General features: G+C 43.4%; 2 protein-coding genes across 2 annotated transcripts; both read left to right on the top strand.

Moving 5' to 3' along the window:
* The first annotated feature begins 287 nt into the window (after positions 1–287).
* LOC112877938 (dolichyl-diphosphooligosaccharide--protein glycosyltransferase subunit 4C-like) lies at positions 288–4,482 on the top strand. Its single transcript, XM_025942316.1, has 2 exons — positions 288–461; positions 3,972–4,482. The coding sequence occupies exon 2, from the start codon at positions 3,972–3,974 to the stop codon at positions 4,083–4,085; it is 114 nt and encodes a 37-aa protein (XP_025798101.1). The 5' UTR covers positions 288–461; the 3' UTR covers positions 4,086–4,482.
* Positions 4,483–6,307: 1,825 nt separating this feature from the next.
* Positions 6,308–8,053, top strand: LOC112873274 (cyclin-D2-2-like). The gene is made up of 6 exons (XM_025936269.1): positions 6,308–6,595; positions 6,888–6,974; positions 7,116–7,214; positions 7,307–7,508; positions 7,617–7,741; positions 7,850–8,053. The coding sequence occupies exons 1-6, from the start codon at positions 6,308–6,310 to the stop codon at positions 8,051–8,053; spliced, it is 1,005 nt and encodes a 334-aa protein (XP_025792054.1).
* The last annotated feature ends 12,276 nt before the right edge of the window (positions 8,054–20,329 follow it).

The following is a 20,329-nucleotide window of genomic DNA, read 5'->3' on the forward strand; positions in this document are numbered from 1 at the left end:
CTTAATCACTCCCGTCGTCTGCACGTGATGCTTATGAATGATTGGCTTGTTCCACATCTCTTCTAGTCTACCGTGAGGCGTCGTCTAAGTTGCGGAATATTATGTATATTTTTTTAGGAAGAATACTATGTATATAGATAGGAATTCCATCAAACAAAGCTCAAACGCTCAATGGCCCATTAGTAGTCCAACAGAAAAGTTGAAAAAAGCCCAAGTGATAAGACGAGCAGAGACTCAAGGCAACTAGCGCATTCGGGCACCACACAGCCCACCGCTTCCACGTTTTCACCCACCAGATCACCCATTCACCCCTCCCCGTTCACCCAGATCACCCACCCATTCAGGGCCTCAGGTTCATCTCCTCCCTTGCTCTTCCTTCCCTGGCGGCGACGACTGGGCGAGCGGCGGCGCCATTTGTCACGTCTTTGCCCAGCCCTTTGCCGGCGACGAGCATCCTTGAGGTATGACCGCCCCTCCTCTTTCCTTCTGCTTTGCGAGACGGAGCACCCCAAACCCTAACGAAACTATTTGTATTCGGATCTGAATCCAGTTACAATATATTACCTACTAACTTCGATTTCGTTTGCAAAATTTCTCGGGTGTACATGTGTGTACACCCATGTCCTATGCTGGGTCCGCCCCTGAGTCTGTGTGTGTGGATTTTACATGGAGTGTGCTATCTGCAGGATGTGATGCCCCGACGAGTGACGCGTGCTCTGTTGGTAGAATTTTACAGCGTAGTACGAAAGAAATGTCTCTGTTGGGTACAACAGGCGATAGATGATAAACGATATATGTTCGTTGGCCCAGTTTATACAGTGCATTCGGGGGGTGATATGTGCTAATTTTGGGTTAAAACTGCGAATTTCATGCCCACCTGCACCTGAACTAAGCACTACCGAATAATGCCTAGTGCCTAAATTTGACACTGGAGAACTTGGTAAGGGGCAAAGGGGAATGATTAGGACTATCTGGGCTCTGGGGAAACCATAGTAGGAAACCAACGCTTGCCCCCCATGAAATTGTACTTATCATCTCTTGTACGAGCTATATGTCTCATTTTGTGGTTCGCTATGTGCGAAACGACCAAGTTTTTCTTTCATAAATTGTTGTTCGCTCGATCTCCATTCACTTAACTCTTTCCCTTGAAACAACTTTGCTTTGTTTTATGATAGTCCTGTTTAGTGATGCTACTGCAATTTGCTGCAATTAACATGGCATTGTGAATCAAATTAGATTATACTGGGGCGCCAAGGCCTCAAGTAATCGCTTACTCATAATTGATATTCAATGCATGATGGGTGCCACTGCAGCATTTAAAATGCCCTAGACTGTTTATAGAAATGTTAGGACATGTTTATTTTAAACAAACAAAAAATCTTTTGCATATCTCTGTATGTCTTTATGACAAATTTGGTGCTGTGAGGATTCAAGCTACTAAAGTCATGATAATCATGAATAGCTCATGAAACTCTGGTCTCTAGCTTGTGGCTGTTGAGTTTTTCCCTCTTGTCCAATGCCTTTGTTGATCTCAAGCTAGAGTGACTCCCTCTTGAATCTCCCGTACCCTCCCTCTATTCTTGCCCTTCTATCTTGCTCATTAGTCAGTACCTTCCCTCTCAGTTGGCTTCACGCTTTCTGACAGGTATGCACCTGTCATCTCCCTCTCCTTTGACTCCATTCTTTTACATGATCATGGAGAGATTGGTATTTCTATCATCGCCTGGCAACATGCTATAAACTGTATTATCAACTGCAAAAGGGGCATAAATGATATATTTTCTCTTGCTTTTTTTTAAAAATAATGCGACGAGGTGATGAATCAAATCACCCTGTACCTTGCTGCCTTCAAGTTGAGTCTTGCTGGTTTCACAGTGGTTATGGCGCATTGAAGCAAGATTCATTGCGGCGGGTCACCTGAATTTATGAATAAAACAAACCATAAAATTGCTTGTTCTGAAATATGATTAATTGTATACAACTTTTATGATGGGATTTTCATCGATTTTGTTTCTTTGGTATTATTAGGCATTTATGGTAGAAAATTTTGGACATAACTTTGTCTTACAAAGATTATTTTATAATTAACTTCATATATAATTAGGAGCAACATTCACAAGTTTATTTTGTACAGTGCCTTTGAGATGCTTGCAAGCATTATTACTTCTCTCCGAGGTGTTCTCTTTTCATCATTGCTACCTTCCGTATTAAAGACCTTTGTTAGTTGGTTTCTTTTTTTATACACCTTCATTTATGGCTGAATGAAATCCCTCATCAACCAAGTGAATTTTTTTCGTGAACATGTTAAATGGTCAGTGAAAACAAGTCTATGCTTGCTTTTATTTTGGAACAGAAACTCTGTTGTTAATATTATCCTCGTAATATGATGTGTTTTGGTATCTTATAATTGCCTATCCACCTAGTTGTTTTTTAGATGAAGGAAGCTTTATTAAAAATAAAGTTCCGGCCTCTGCAACAAGCTGATACACACAGCCATTACAAAAGAAAAGAGAGAGTGGATAAATCTTAGTATGCACAATGCGATACTGAGTCTCAAACCCACACTAGTAGCCCAAACCTCCCATCAAGCCGACACTCCGAAACAACAGAGAGCATGCTTGCTAAACTAGCACCTAGTTGTTCGAATATGTTTGGTTTTCAGTTGTTTTTCTTTTCCTCTTCCTCACTAAAACTGGAGGCATCGAGGTAGACTTATGCATGTTCATTCCTTTCACTAATCAAAGATATGAGCTTTTCCTAGCTGAAACCATTTGGGTTTCCTTCATTCTTGTCTTTCTTTCTTTCTTCATAAGAAGTGACTTGTTGCGGGTTGCTTTCACCTTTTCTGGTAGATTCCTTCACATTTCTTTGTCTGTGTCCGGCTGTGTTCCAAATCGCAAGTCTTGAGTCGGATACTCAGATCACATGTATGTCTTCTTTATAGAATACATTATGCAATTCGAATAGAATTGTGTGGGTGCGATTCCTTAAAGTGCTTTTTGTAGGGTATGATGGTCCTGCCAGTGATACATACTTTATCAGCTATTTACAGGGTTTTGTTATGTATATAGATTTTTGTAGGTGGATAGAGCATGCGATTTGCAATAGGTGGTGAGGAGATCTGTTTGTATGACTATTTTGAGTATAATCCATTTGGGATTGAAATGTAGGTAATTCTGTATTTATTTTTCGTATCATGTCCACCTGAACTAAGCTCTTGCAGATTGCACTGAGATGATTGAGGTTGACACCAGAAAACTTCCATAAGTACAAAGGAAAACCATTAGGCTATCTAGTGAACCACAGTAGAAAAATTTACTAATGCTTGCCTTATGTATTTGCGCATATTGTTGCTTGTTAAAGTTATGTCCTGTTTTGTGGTTCCTGTGTACAGAGCAAGTTTTTCGTTCATAATTTCTGTTTTGTAAAATTTAGTTCCATTCATTCTTTCCCTGATACAGCTCAGATATATTTTGTCAACTTCAGAGCTATGAAGCTTTAAACCATCAAAACCTCAAATAGTTAATGAAAACCATGTATGCAGCTGCGGAGGTTTCCGTTCTTATTCCTCGTCGCTATTAGTCTATTATCGCCCTCGTTTCTTGCTCCTTAGTTAATGCTCGTCACTGTTCCTGAGCAGTTACTTCTTGCTTTAAGATCAATACTCTCATGGGACTCTCTGCAGCATTTTGCTGCAATTACCTATATATTCTTCCCACTCTGCTTGATCCTTGAAATTTCATGTTTGGGAGGCTATTTGCAATTAGTCTTTGTTGCTCACTTTCTAAGCTAGTTTTCCCCTTCAGGCTACGTGAAGCAGTTTTATAACCTCAGTTCTTACTGTAAATTGTTTTCATTATATACTATTTCCAGCCAACTGCAAGCCATCAGTTAATTTGCGGTGACAAAAGATTTATTTGCCTGACTCTCTTGAGATCTGAAACAAAATCCACCTGTTGTCTTTGCTGCAGATGTTTGACGATCAAGACTTGGGTTTCTTCGCCAACTTCGTGGGAGTCTTCATATTTGTTTTGGTCACAGCGTATCACTACGTGATGGCAGATCCAAAGTTCGAAGGGAACTAATGTGCTTGAGGAGAATAAGGCGTGCCATAACTGGAGCCTAATAGCAGGCAGAAAACACATCAGATTATGCCTATCCAAAGTTGGAAGAAATCTGGGTATATAAGGATGTGAACTGGTTGTACTGCGAGGTCATGACGGACAATGCTACTTGTACCGTTTTGACTGCCATAATATGTAAGTGGCTGAGGGTAAAATAATTCCATGACATTTCATAAGTGATTCTGGAATAATAGTGGTTTTACCGGATGCTCAATAGCGTCGTAGCTGTGCGCTACTCAGCTAGCACATGGAATTATGTCATCCTCAACTGTCATGTAAGGAAGTTCAAGCTTTTCTTTTTCTGAAAGAACAGCAAGAGCACTGCCGATTCATCTAAGAAGTAAGCAAGTCCGGATAACATTCTGGTTGTGATTGGGAGTTCAAACTTATATAAGGCTGTGGTGAACCTGATTCATCGCTTCCCATAGCTTTTCCCCTAAGCATAACGCCAGCCTGCCACTCACACGGAAGTGGCTGCAGTGAGGCTGACGTGGAGGAGGTCCTCTCCAGCCGCGGGCGGCCACAGATCCCACAAGCTTTTGGGCATGGCCGTTTTGGCTTGGCGCCAAGGAAGTGGAGGAGCCTTAGTCAGCAAGCACGAAAACAGCAGCTATCGTCCCTGTAGCCAACTTTTAAAAGTTGAGGATGCAAGAGATCACAGATACACACACAGAACAAGAATTTGTTAGTAGTGTAAATGCAAAAAATGGCAGATTGTCAAAGAGACCAGGAATGGAAAATCGTTGGATGGAGCACAACAATTTCAGAGAGAACGAGGGATTTTCCTTTGGGTTGGATTTAACGTGGAAGTCCTCTAAAATCTTAGAAATTTCCTTGGGGTTAGATGGTCTAAAATGAGACTAAGGTGCTTTGAAATTAAAATAATGAATGTGATATTGCATTTCAAGAAGATAGTAATAGCGATAAGTAGGTGCGAAATTATTATGAGTTTAAAGGGCCCGGGAGATCATCACAAGATTTAGCATGACATTTTAGGAATATGGCTGGCAAGCAAAATACACCCTAGCTAGTCATTTTATGAATAAGTAGGTGCGAAATACAGGAGGTTGTGGCTGGAGTAGGCTGTAAATCCTAGTGATCTTTTATTGCAGCATCTCTGGAGGCTGTTCTATAAACACACCCTTCCTTCCATTCAAGATTTTTCTTTCTTGATGAGCATTTCTTCAAAAAATTCTCACATGTTTCTTTCTTTCAACGAGATATCTCTTGACATCGATGCCTCTATCTCCTGTAATTAGTAAGCTTATAGTAATGACTAATGAGTTGGGACCACCATGAAGATGCGAGCCTTTTTTGGAAGGAAATCCATGAATGCCAAGTCTGACAATTTTTCAACATGTTAATAATAATGAAAAAAATCTTTAGGAATATGGTTGGCAAGCAACTCCGATGGTCAAATACAAGCATATGCCAGCAGAAACATGCATAAGTATGTTGTAATACAGATATTGGGAGGATCAGAACACAATAATAAACTATGAGCTAAAACCAGACAAATGATCCAGAGGATAACAAGAACACCACAAAAACCATCTTTATGGATGCACTACTTGGTGGAGATAAAGATTATTCAACAGGGATGCATCTTATACTTGTAGTACAACTTTAATGGTCAATGGCTAAAATCTCATATCGAAGTTGCAAAACTAGCAGCAGTCCATAGCCAACAGCAATGGCAGTACATCAGGAAAGAATTCAATTTAATTCCAGGATATGCATACAGGATTTTATGGGCTGCCTTAGCTTGAACATTAATTTTCCGGTTCACAACCAGCAAGCGGGCGAAGCAGTGCATAAAAAATCCCCAGAAAATCTCCTACAACCAGAAACCTTAATTACCTTAAATGCTCAGCACCCTATAAAACGGCCAGAGCCCCGGCCCCCTCTCTCTCATCCTCACACCTCCATCAAGCACCGAAACCATCTTCCTCACCTGGATAGAGAGAGAAACAGAGGGAGGGGGAGAAGGGAAGAGAGAAGGAGAGATAGGTTAGCGTCGCCATCACTCATCTCCGATCCTCGCAGTCGAGGTGTGGTGATCACTCCATCTTTTTCCCAACAATGCCATAGCCAACAAGTTGAAATCTTCACCCCTTAGCTACCAGTTCATTCCCAGACCGAGAATTGCCAGGAAGCCACCATTTCCTTGGAGCAACCTCGCCATGGGGTTCCTCTCCGCCGGTGGCGCCTCCCCGTCGTCCCTGCTGCTGTGTGAAGAGAACATGGACGACGTTTTTGGGTGCAGTGACGGCGAGGGGGAGCTGGCGGAGTTGGGGGCGGGCCTTGATTTCCCGGCCTTCCCGTTGGAGAGCGACGAGGTTGTAGCGTCTCTGATGGAGAAGGAGAAGGAGCAACTGATTCATGTCGCGGCGGGGCATTACCTCCAGAGGTTGAACAGCGGAGGAGTGGTGTCCTCTTGGAGGATTGCTTCCATTGATTGGATCAACAAGGTTAGGAAAATACTATCAAACAATCGACCGAAGAATTTCTCTTTATTTAGTCTTTAGGATTGATTAACCCGTTGAGGGGTTACTAGTTTGCCATTCTAAGATTTCTAGAATTTCTAAGATTATGCCTTCATGATTCATTTTACCTGTTCCATCCCAGTACTTATGTTTCTGTCTACAGAATGCGCCTTTATTTCTTCTATTGGCTCCAAGTTTGCCCTTACATGACTAAGTTTTTGTCTTGCATAGCAACTGAACTGTACTACTTATCTTGTCTCTTCCATGTGTACTGCAGGCCCAGGCTCATCATAATTTTGGACCCCTATGCTTTTACCTTTCTATTAATTATCTTGATAGGATCCTCTCCATAAAGGAACCCCAGGTAAGTTCTACAGATGTATGGTCATTCCTTTATCTATTAAGTTAATGGCCAATCAGCATGCGATTTTCTGACATCCTTGTCTCTCCTCCGACCTTAGATTTTGACGCGACACAAATCTTATGCAAGTTTCTTGTTCTGTAGGCTGGGCAGCCCTGGGTGCAGCAGCTACTCTCAGTTGGCTGCCTATCCATTGCAGCCAAGATGGAGGAGACTCTAGTTCCTCGGTATCAAGACTTCCAGGTGGGCAAAACATACGATTATGTTACGTAAAGTTGCTTTCATGTTTGAGGAATATAATGGAGTTTGTAAAGTTTTTTGTATCGTTGTCTCAGGTTTGCAGTGAGAAGTACAAGTTCGATGCAGAATCTATTAAGAATATGGAGATTTTTGTTATGGGCTCTCTGAATTGGAGGATGCAAGCTGTGACCCCATTCTCATACATCAACTATTTCATGGACAAGTTCACCCAGGGGAAGCCGTTAAGTTGCGGATTTGCTTCTCGGTGCTCTGAGCTCATCCTCGGCACTCTGGAAGGTAGACTACATATATGCTTCATGAATAAATTTGAATTTTGGCACCTTTTCAACTCCATGAATGAACAGTATACGATTAGAACATCTGTGTGCGTTTGAAATTTTGCAGCAACTAAGTTCCTCCAATTCAGACCTTCTGAGATTGCAGCAGCCGCAGTTCTCTTAGCAGCTGCTGAAAGTCACGCTCTTGACTTCACCAGCGCTCTTATAGCTTCTAACATCCCTATCGATAAGGTGTGCAGCCTCAATCTCTCTTTGAAGGTCTAGCTACTTTTGAATGTTCAATGGTGTATTGCATTTGTTACATTATTGTCTCTAAAATACACGAATTTACATTTGTAGCAAACTGTGAAGAGATGCTATGAAGCAATGCAAGAGGTCGGATTAGTGAAGAAGAATGAAGGCAATGCGAGTCGTCCTTCGGTTCCAAAGAGCCCATATGGTGTGCTGGGTGCCTCATGCTTCAGCTTCAAGACTGATGATAGCCAGACACCAGGGTCATCGCAAGCGAACCATGTTTACAATCCAGCTAACAAGAGGACATAGCTAGACGCCTAGACCCATAACAAATGGCATAAGATCATAGACATGTAGAGACATACATACAAAAGAGTTCAAGAAAGAACAGCATACATACAAAAGAGTTCAAGAAAGAACAGCAGACATTATAGCAAGCCTATTTCGTCATCTATTCCCTGTTTTCTTTTTTTCCCTTCTGGTTTATTTCTTCTTCTTCTGATCCCGGACTGGGCAGATACATGTATGCGTGTATGAGATCGGTGATGTGAAGACATAGCATGAATGAGGACTAGAAAAAACTGTATTAGTTTCTTTGATCTTAAACCAAGGAGAAACTTTCTTGTGGGAATATCTGTGGCTTGATTTATTTGTTCCTCAATTTCGTGTTTGATTATTCGTGATGCATACCTTTTCATTTTATTTATTAGCTGACCATGTCAGGCTTTATAGTGGGTATGATAAGTAATTATAGTAACAGAGAAGATTCAAATAGTCAATCATAGGTAGTACTTAAAATTAGAGCCCTTAGAATTGGTCAAATCATTCATATCCTATTTATTATTGTCATCGATCTCTACTTTGGTGCTTGCTACGCTCGTTTCATCAATTAACAGCGAATAGTTTTCAGTTCTAAGCCATATCGAAAACTGGACCGTACCTTTACATGTTCCCAGTACAAATGATGTATTTTCTCCCAAAACATACATTGTGAATTAAAATAGAGCTTATAGTTATAAAACCACATATATATTTTTTTCTTCAAAAGAAAACCCCATGTAGTAGATGAATCTTGTCAGATTAGCGCAACACTTGTACTAATTGTTAAACCAACTTTTTTAGTCTATTGTTGTTCTATGTAAAAAAATCATAAACAGTATGTGGGATCCACCTATTAATGGTTATTTTTGGCTCTTTGTCAGTGTTTTAAAACATATTAAACTGATTTTTGGCTCTAAGCTATTATTGTAGGTGATCATGTGGGATCCACCTGTACTAGAAACAATTGTGTCAGTGGATTTTGTGGGGCTTACCTGTCAGGCTTTGTTCGGTTAATCCCCTCCAGAGGGGATCGGGAGGGATCGGAGGGGACTAATGTGGATTTTGATTTGTTGGGGATTTAATCCCTTTCATCAATCCCCCTCAACCTCCTCCAATCCCCTTCAAACTGAACAAACCCTTGGGTCTCGTGAATAGTTGAGCATGCATGGAACCCATCAACAGTATCAGGATCCCTAGAATTGCTCCAAAACTTGATACTTTAGTATATAGGTATTGTATTATTGATACAGAGCTAATCGCAAAAATTTTTACCACGATAGAAATATATGGAAGATAACATATCCAATCTTATACTGAAAATTTATTGTGCTGTCATTTACAAGCACACATGCAGTGATGATAAGTTTGCTGCTGTGCAGTAGTTCCTTTGCTACAGTAAGACAGAAAGCCATTGGCAATTTCTGTTGCCGTCGATGTTGCAAATCAAAGTACATGCGGTCTTGAATCTGCATGCACTGCCGGATCTTGGATGCAATGAGCGATATATGTGACCAAAGTGCTAGCTAGTAGATCATGCATGCATCCGATTCTTGGGACAAGTTAAATAGTGCTGAACTGTACTCGCGCACCTGTATATATATTAGCACAAGTACAAAGATATATGACTACCAATTTGTACTTGAGTATGAACCTGTGGACGTGTGATTAGCTAGTGCAGTCTGCATCTACGCTGAGTGTCCATACATGCGATTCTCTTGATCTCGTTGGTGTATAGCTAGTGTTTAAAAAAGGACCCTAGGACACACACGCGTCCTTAGCTATGGAGCACACATCTGTGTCGGCAAATTCTATTATTTAAACTGTTGGCACAAGCTGATATAACCGTCATGATTCCCTTGATGTGCCGGCCCTGGCCTTCTGTGAGCATAATTTGTTTTTAAAATGGTCAGAAACGCAGCTATGCCATGAATGATCTACTTAGGATCTTTAGATCATAGCTTAGCTAGTAATGTCCGGGTTGCCGTGTCTTGGAAACATCTAAGATCCTTCACTTAATTAGCAATCTCTGTGTTCAAGTACTACAAATCATACTTTGCTGAAGTGCAAGTGATCCTCTCCTAATTACAAAAGGATATGTACAGTTTTGGGACCTGTTTTATTTATTTCTTGTACTATTCAAACATACAAGTGAAGTGTTATAAACAAAAGCTGACTACACTCGAGGCTGTCTATATATACGTACTACTATGAAGTAAAAATTTCTTTTCTAACCAATGCAAGCATGAGAAGTTACCATGGAAAATGCCCTCTCAGTGAATAAACAATAATAAATACGCGTTGCATAGTCGATCGACAAACGGAATCCCCATTCCAATTAATAACGATCGCGGCAGATCGATCGACGACGTCCATAAACTAGCATATAGGCGTAATAAGCTAGATTCATGCCCACTGTTTCACGACCAAGTATATGCATCACCAAACAGATCATTCAATCGCATTATTCAAGCCGTGCATGGAGCACGTGATCAACGTCTATGGAAGAACTGTTGACATTGCTTGCCGTGATGTAAACAAAATAATGCGTCAAACTGGTCGTCATCGGTTTATTTTTACTGGGCGTGACGTAGTTGACGTGACCGCAATCAACAGCATGGCTACTATATGCATGCGCCATCTTGACTTGGGATTGGGGCCTGTCATCTGTTCTATTTCACTTAGCATAACCTGGCATATTTTACTTCCTGTCATGTCCTGATAGAAATTATTTCCCCGTTGTGGCTGCAGGCTCATCTCATATTCAGGTACTTACGGTAAAATAAAGCTCATAAGCAGTATCAGGCACAAGCAGAAAATACTGTTGTTAGCTTCACTATGAAAGCAGCATTTCAGCTCCCATTCCTTCCTTTACATACTTGTAGTTCTAAAATTACTGAATACAGTTTCAAAATTATTATTGAGTCACCGATAAAATATACTAGAATTTATCATATTTCAATGCTGTTATATCGTTTGGTAAAGAATTTTACTGAATTCATTTAGTATAGAAATGCAATAATCAGGTATGTTTACTGCAGACCGAACAGAGCACTATAATTAATGTCGTTGATCCATGCATTGTTAAGACTGCTCATCGTTGGTTGCACAGAAACACAAAGAATGACAAAGGACTGGAGGAGACCGCATGTCGATATCGAATTCGAGGTTCAGGAGAACTAACAAATGAACTGGTTTTCTTATAGGGTAATAAGTAATGAGCTAATTGGAACAGCGAAAGATGTAATTAGCTAATTAACATTATATCTGTGTAATGATTCTACTCTTAGGCAATAGCAGCCAGTTTGTTATCTCATCAAATATCCCAAAAAGGGAAATCATAACCAGTATTATGATTTATCTGTCTAAACCTATAACTTTAGTAAAGCAGGGATTCATTCAGTAACCAATTTTATGGATACATAGGCGGCAGCTACATAAATCACCCAACTCCTAGAGTACAAGCATGTATTACTAAGTTTTTGGCAGTTTTATATATTATTACTTCTAATTATTTTCATGGCACAAGGCAACGGATGATTGATTACCCCTTGCATTTTGTGCACTGCTCGGTCCTAGGGCGCCTGGAGTGGTTGGCAAAACCCACAGCATTGCCAGCATCTTGCAGCGTGTCTTTTCTTAATTACCTTGGGGGACAAAGGGTGTAAGGGTAGTTGATGGGCGGGAGGATTGCATTGATATTCATAGAAAGGTAGTAGCAAAAGGTAAATAATGCACCTCTAAACCCAAAGTTATAGCAAAGATCACAATGAGTTTCTTATGATTTAATCACAGCACCCAACAGTGTTATCTTTCAGAGTAAATGTATTAAAACAATGGAGTTATAAAGATGCTTGCAACTTCATCCTACTTTTATAGGCCCATATTGACATATTGAAATGTGCAGAATCAATCATGTAACTGACAGTAACACCCTACATGCAGGAAAACAGTTACACAACACCATATTTTATCCCCAACATTTGAAGATTTGTACAAAAATTCAGACAAATTTGAGTCGTGTATGAATGTTTTGGACCCGTAAATTCAAAAAATTTGTACGCTGATCACTGAAATTTTGGACTCATAAATTCAAATCATGCGTGATAAAAACTTTTTTCTACCAGAATTTCGAAATATTGAACCAAGAAGTGTGTATTCCTTGTCATATACAAAATCCATTATGCAAACCTTTAGTAAACATGTACAAAACTTTTGACACCGCTATTGAAAACTATATTAAAAAAAACTAGACAGTTTCAAACCATGTACAAAAAATTCGAAGCTAAAGTTTTAAAATTTCAACTTAGGATTAGAAACTTTTGACTTATATGGCAAATAAATTTGAACTCAGTAATTGGAAAACTCTAACTAGAAATTCGGAATGGGAAATTAGATTGTATATTTGTGGTCGAGGGAGTAAATTAGTTGATAGTGTTGGCTAATGTTGGTATTGTTATAACAAAATTATGAATTGGACAAATGTTTACTTTCCTTGATGCCACGTTGGATGTTGTATCGTATCAAAACAAAGCACAATTCCTCAACAAAACAAAACAAAGCACATCACGAAATGAACATGGGCCAAAACTGACCGCTCAGCACAGCAGGAGCTTTCGGCCCAATAACACGAAATGGAGGACTAAAAAGGAAGCTGGTTTTGGCCCAATGACACGGAACCGGGAACAGTATACTGAATAAAAGAAATGATGAAACTTAATACTGGCAAAGTACGTCGTGAGGGCATGAGGAAAGAGTGAAGGCACTAAAAGTATTTTCGGCAAGAAGGTGACATTTAGATTTTTTTTTTCTCCCCTCTGGGAGGGCGTGTGGTGTGGATGGAGCTTCTAGAGTAATAGTACTTGGCAGAAAACAGAAAGCGTGGAAGACTAGTGATGGGCCGTATGGTATGGAAGCCAACCCACCCACCAACTTGTTGAGTACGTTTACGGGCCGGTATCGGGTTTTCAATTTTTCGTCGAGGTCCATGGCATTTTGGCCTTTCTCCTAAGTCCTAACAGAATCCCAAATCTCCTCTGTTCCGCGACGACGACGCCTTCTCTCCGAGCTCCCAAACCTTTATCAAACCTCTGTGGTTAGAACAATAAGCATGCGGTACTAGACCACACGTACGCGTAAACAAATCATGAGAGGCTACGCGCGCGCACGAGATCGTGAGTGGGCTACGGAGGTAGCCACAATAATTGACGTGTTCCTTCCAAGGCTTCTTTGCGACGAGCGATCGAAAAGATGCCGGCGGGCACCGTCCGCCGGCTGCTAGCCCGTCCCCACCGGCGGACCGGCCCTAGAACGCGCGCTGATCGATCTACTCATCTACTGGAATCCATGGCAGCGCGCGAGCGACCTGCAGCCGACCTGAGCCACGAGAGGTGGTGGTGGCTGGCAGGCAATAATCGAGCGCGCGGCGGACACGAGCGCGGCCGCGGCCGCCGGCGTCACGGGCGATCGATGGCCGCGCCGGACGCGCACGTGCGCGCCGCTTCCGCCGTGCTCCCATCCCGTCATGAACAACGCCGTCCGCTCTCTCGCCTTCCTCGGCACAGGACGGCAAGGCACCGCACCCGGTCCCGGTTAGCTATACCTTAGCTCGCCGGGCCGGCCGGCCAGACACATGGCGACACGTAACACTAGCACAGACAATTACAGGAGATCGGACGACGAGCAAGAGCAGCTGGCCACTGCCACATGGACATGGCCACACGAACAAACGGCGACCTCACAGCAATCGCCTTCGCCAAATCTCCATTGGCCAGGCAAAGCAAGCGGCGGCCGGCAACGGGGCCGCATGATGGGAAACCAAACAAAAGGCCGGGGCCGGGCGTCGGGAGCGCATGCCCACGCAAAAGGTGGGCGCCGCAAGCATTATTCATCCATCCCGATGCTACGCTAATGACTAGCAAGCAAGCAAGGCTTAGCGCCTGCTTTGTTAAGGGTCTCCGATCTCCCCCTCCGCCTCCGGCCATGGCTACCTTTACTTGCTTTGCAGCGTGCTGGTGGGGTTGCCGCAATACATTGCGCGTGCATGGGGGGAGCACGGATTCCCTCCCCTCCGCCCGCCCGCCTTTGGTCACCTATCAAAATAATCCTCCGCCTTTTGCTCCGGCCTTTTCCGGAGTGATGTTCGGGGTGGATGGATGGATGGATGGATGGATGGGGGGATAGCTAGCCATGGCCGCATGCACGCACGCAGGCAGATAAATCTCTAGCACATCCCCATCCATCAGTGTCTCTCCTTTTTTTCCTCTTTTTCTCCGGATGTTCACCTGTCGTGTCCGACGGACCCTTTTCTTTTCTTTTCTTATTGGAGTGGATTAAGTTTGATAGTAGTAGGCTGTTTTTCCTTTATGATTTTCAGAATGCACGCATCGAAAACAGTTGTGTGTTCATGGAGTCGTTTACAGCAGAACGGATTGTTTTATATATAGTTTTCGTAAAGTGAGTTCTAGAGACCTGGGTGAAACAATAACCAAAATCATACAAATTTCTCCCGTTGCCTACTTTCATATTTTGGTCTTCCCTAGTTGCGACGAAGTCAGGATCAGGACCATTTACCACTATTACAGTTTATTAACATTTTGCGAGTGTTTTTTTTCCCAAGATGACTGAAGGTTATTCTTCTTCTTTCTTAAGTGGCTGAGGTTTCTTAGTTTACTCCCTCCATCATGAAATATAAGGTATTAAGGGTTCAAAATTTGTACCTAAATATAAGACAACTAATTATTCCTAACCGGTCATGAAATTAGCAAAATAATAACCAAATAAGGCAATAAATAGGGGTACATGCGTCATTTACTTATCTCCTAAATCTGTAATGAAAATGTTAGGATGCCCTATATTACAAGACGGAGGGAGTATGTTTAAACAGTCCCTGGAGAGGAAAACAAATTAATAGCCAATAATCCTCAATCAATATTTTTCAACTAAAAAGCCATCATCCACTTACTAAACAACCCTAAGAAAAATAAAGAAAACTCTTCAACCTAAGTTCAGATGAAATCGATTGGAGATAACATTATAAATAATGCTTTTAAAAAGTAGATTTTTTGTAGGAGGAAACAAGTTCTTGATGATACTTAACTAAGATGGTTATTGTTTCTTTGTAATTTCCTCAACTAGCCATGCATGACTTTCTTTTATCATAATTGAGGCAATCCCCAAGGTTTATAGGTTCTTTATCAATTAACCGTTAGTTTTTTTGGCTGAAAATTGTTGAATAGTCACTCTAGATCACTATTATTTTTTGGTTGAAAGTAACAATTAGTTATTTCCCCAAGGAAATGGAAATGCATAATAATAAAATTCCGTATATGTACAGAAAAACGTAAAGCATGAAAATGTAGCAATATTGCTTGGTGATTCGATGTATTCGTTGAACGGTCGGTGTGAAGGCAGTACGTGACACAGTATTGCTTAGTAAGTTGCATCCAAAGGTCTGTGACACAGTATTTTTGGTCAAATGTCAAACAAAGATCCCATCCCCGATCCATCCATACACACTGGAACCCCGGCCTAAAGCATGCATGCGTTTGCGCAGGTCCAGCCGTGGATCGATCGTGTGAAAAGCGGAAGCTGGAATGGAACGTTGTGGGGCTGAGCACGAATCACGACGCGCCTTTTCCCAGCCCCGACAGGTGCAGTGGAGCAAGTGGTTCTTTTCTTCTACCGCCGTAACTCGCGAGCGCCGAAGAAAGTGTGAGCAACTCCTAGCTGAGTGCGATCCAACCACTCTCAGTCTCAGACTCGAGTGCCTCGGCTTCTCATATCCAAAGTGTGGTAGCCCAAAATTATCCAAAAAAAAAGAAGTTAAGGTAGCCGACGTACGTCATACGCGTGAATCCGGCGCGCTGCTGCTGATTCGATAGAATGCACTCCGAAGTCCGATCAAACAAGACGGCTGATGAAACGATCAAGCTAAGGACATTTATTATATGCTGGTGGTAATAATCTTCAGATGAGTTTATTATGGTTGTTGCCGCATTGGTCTTTTATTTGCTGCAAAAGGAGGAGAAACGGGAGGCGACAATCATTGCATGCCACTCTTTATTTCTATCGGGCTTCTTTATCTATTATATTAATAAAGGAACGTTAAAATAAGTCACCACGTTCGTCGAGTGGGTCTAAAAATTCCCACGTTAATCTAAAAAAGAGAAAGATTTACACCATTGGATTTTACGAAGATCTAACGGTCTAAACTAAGGGAGTGTTAAAAGAAACTACCACGTTCGCCGAGAGGGTCTAGAAATTCCCGCGTTAACAAAAAAGATAAAAATCTACACCGTTGAATTTTATGAAGAGTCCACATTAGATATGATTAATTAATAGCTTATTAGGAATTATAATCGGATCTACTCAGCAAAGCATCGATTTTGGCAGCTAACAATCTATTCTAACCGGCCGATGTTGACTATAATGAATTTTATGAAGATCTAATGTCTAAACTAACCTAAAGAGTCTATATTAAATATAATTAATAAATAGCTTACGGAATTATAATCGCATCTGCTCAGCCAAGCATTGATTTCGGCAGCTAGCAATCTATTTTGACCGCCCGATGTTGACTATAATCGGCATCCATCAACCGGCCGTTGAATCCCGCCGCTGGTTGCCATGGGCCTGCGCGTCAAATACCGCCGCCACCAAGTACCGTGTTACCAGCATGTATCGGTTCTTATCAATTCATTCCAACAGCCAATGATTCATGTAATCAGGCTTCAATTTCAAACATACGAGAGTCAATTTGCTAGGCATTTGATTTCGGTCACTATATTTGATTTTCCATCAATGGGCGTCGACTCCCACGAGGCCGACACGGCGGGTGGCGAGCTTGGCGAGCTCTGCACGAGCGAGGCCACGACGGCAAGCTTGAGCACGAGCCAGGCCTCGGCAGCGAGTTGCGCACGGGCGGCACACGAACAAGCACGAAGGCGACGAGGCCACGAGCGCACACGTGAAAGGTGGCAGCGAGGTTCGGACAACCGGCGATTGCACGGGTGTGTTAAAAAAGCATATTTGTCAAGTTGTCGAAAGAGTTTAGAAGTTTCCAAGTTAAAAAGAGAGTGTTAAAAGTAACACCACATTTGTCGAGAGAATCTAGAAACTCCCATATCAATAAAAAATGTTAAAGAGTCCATATCAAATACGATTAATAAATAGTCTTTTACCGAATTAAATTTATTATATTAATAAAGAAAGGTTAAAAGAAGTCACTATATTCACCGAGAGGCCTAGAATTTTTCATGTTAATTGAAGAAAGATAATAATATACACTGTTAAATTTTACGAAGATCTAACGGTTTAAACTAACTAAAAGAGTTCATATCAAATACGATAAATAAATAGCTTTTTATAGAATTAAAAATAATAAAATTATGATATGATCAAGAAAAAATTAGGACATGACAGAAAAGTTATTAGCAAATACAATTAGTAATAGCTAAATTTGAAATTAAAAAAACTAGAACTTGACCAGAGAGTCCATGACAAACACGATTGGTAAGTATCTAAATTCTGAAATAAAAAATAAGAAATTAACACTTGACAAAAAAATATTGTTGAACACTATAGCCAATAGCTAAATTCGAAATTAAAGTAAATAGCAATGGCTCAAGAGTTCATATCGAGTAAGACTAACAAATAGATAAATTTAGAATTCCAAAATAAAAAAATTAGTAGTTGATTTGTATAGATATTAGGAAGCAAATTAGGAAAAAATAGCTTGATAAATAGCATATATCAAAGTCCAACTAATAAATATCCAAATTCTAAGTTAAAAAAGATTACATTTCACTAGATATTTCAGGTAAAATAATGATTAATAAATAGCTAAATTTAGAATTAAAAATAAGAAAATGAGTAATTAATTTGTATATTATTTTAAAAAATAGCTAAATAAAAGTATATGTCAAAATAATTAATGAAAATAGATATTTTGATTTCTACTGAGTTGGGAAGCAAATTATATATGTAATAGTCTGTCGGAGGAATTCTCCAGCCGGGTGGCGGAAAGCACCCGCCTAATCCTAGTTAAGGATGGGTTTGGAGGGGATTAAGGAACGCTCGATCGGTATGCGAATGAACACAGGAAAGACGCAAGGGTTTTAGAGTGGTTCGGGCCGCCGTGGCGTAATACCCTACGTCCACTTTTGTGTCGTATTGGCCGCGTGAGCCTGAATGGAAGGCAGCATAAGCTTGTGTGTTTCTGATTGCTGAGCCCTTTTTTCTAACGAGTGCACTCTCACTTTTATAGTTCAAGGGGAGTGCTTACACTGTGCGGGACCCCGACAGGTGGGCCCGGCCAACAGGGGCCGTTCTACGAGAGATAAGGAGGTCTTCTCCTCGAGCTCCTCTCCGTAGTCCTCTCGATCGAGAAGTTGATGTGCGTATCCATAGCCAGGATATGGCCGTGTACAGCCTTGTCTTGCACAGTGTCCGGTGTCAGCGCCGCATAATAGTGTAGCCGTGCTGTCACTGTTGAGATGGAACCTCCCGTCAGGCGGTGAAGCAGCGCTGACCCGTCGCGCATGCACTGTTACAGCGCACGCCGTGGCTCGCCTATTACAGGCCATCATCACCCGTGCAGCGCCGTGACGGGACTGTACACAGTCCGCGCACTGTGCATGGTGATATGACGCGCCGCCTTCAGAACGGGCGGGCTTACCGTGGTGTCAGCCTACCTGCCCCGTGTGTCAGTGGCAGGCCGCACCTTTTGACTTTGGCGCGCCCGACTCAGCTACCGCATTAAATGCTGGTAGGTGGGGAGGCGACCCGCAAGGGGCCTCGGGCCGCAGGCACGCGGCGGGGCCAGCCCCGCTCCTCCCGCTGGGCAACACATGGCGGCACCGGACCCCTTCCCGGGGGAAGGGGGGCCCGGAGCCCCCGAGGCCGGTCGGAGTGGGCTGGCCTGTGATGGTACGGTCATCACACGTGGCGGCCCTGGACCTCCCAGGGGAGGCCGGGTGCGCAAGGGCTACCCGAGAGCTCTCCCGCCCACCTGGGTGTGCAGAGACCCCGGGCCTTATGGAGCTCGGGGGAGGGTCCGGAGACCGCGGTCCCAGCTGTCAGGCCCGGAGGCCGTATGCCACGTGGCCCAGGGGCGAGGAGAAGTATGGATTATGGGAAGCTGAAGGCCTGGACACCCTAGCGGGAGGTACCCCTATCTGTATGTACCGACAGAGGCCCCCGGGCCCACCTTGGGAGAGGGATGAACCCGCAGGTGGGGCCAAATCCCAGCACCGCGCCGGGTGGACAGCTCGTTCCCGCCTGGCAAGGGCATGGATGTCCTTTCGCCCGTAGCGGGATCCCCGAGGGGCCCGTCCTCCGCGCGCACCGTGCGCGTCAGACGGTTCAGATTCTTGTCTTATTCGAGCTCGTCGCGCGGCTCGGGCGGTTCGGATTCTGCCCTTCCCACGACCCTCCAGCACCCACGCCAATGACTGGTGGGCCCGAGCCCACTGGTCATAGAGTGTGAGGGAAGGGGAAGGCGGCGCTGGCGACCGCTCATCTTCTCCTCGGTCGCCGCAGGACGCTAAGGCGGGAGCAGCCTTTTGCATAAAAGGTATGCGCCGAAGGGAACGGCTACCTTTTCGCTCTTGCCAACAACAGACGTCGTAGCGCCCCTTCGTCTCCGCATCCCTTCTCGCGATCGGCTTCCTTGCGCCCGGCTCTTCCCTCTTCCTTGCTCCTCCGCAATCCACCCCAAAAATCATCATGGCCTCGCTTCCTTTCCCGCGCCGCTTCCAGAGCCAGGAACAGTTGGACGCGGTGCGGCGCCTTCTGGGGTGGACCGCGCCGGCGAACGCCGGGAAGGTCAGGGCCGGCGAGATTCCCCTCCGCGACCTTGCCGCGGGGGAGTTCGTCCTCTTCAATTCGTACATTATGTGCGGGTTGGTTCCTCCGATCTCCTCCTTCTTCCTCCTGCTCCTGGAGGAGTTTGGCCTCCAACTTCACCATCTCACCCCCCACTCCGTTCTCCTCGCGGTGGTCTTCGCCCACTTCATGGAGATGTTCGTGGGGTGCGCCCCTGCACCACCATCTTCAAACACTTCTACTCCCTGGTTGGGACCGGGAAGAAGCGCGGCGAGATTGGCGCGTATTACTTCCAGCTCCGGCACGGGATGGCGGGCGCCTACATCGCCGCCTTCCCCATCTCCAAGTGGGAGGACTGGCGTGAAGGCTGGGTCATCGCGGTGACCGACCCCCACGACCGCCTGGAACTGCCGGCAGAGGGTCCCCAGAGCGATAGGGGCA

This window comes from Panicum hallii, chromosome 9, assembly GCF_002211085.1.
Source record: "Panicum hallii strain FIL2 chromosome 9, PHallii_v3.1, whole genome shotgun sequence".
NCBI lineage: Eukaryota > Viridiplantae > Streptophyta > Magnoliopsida > Poales > Poaceae > Panicum > Panicum hallii.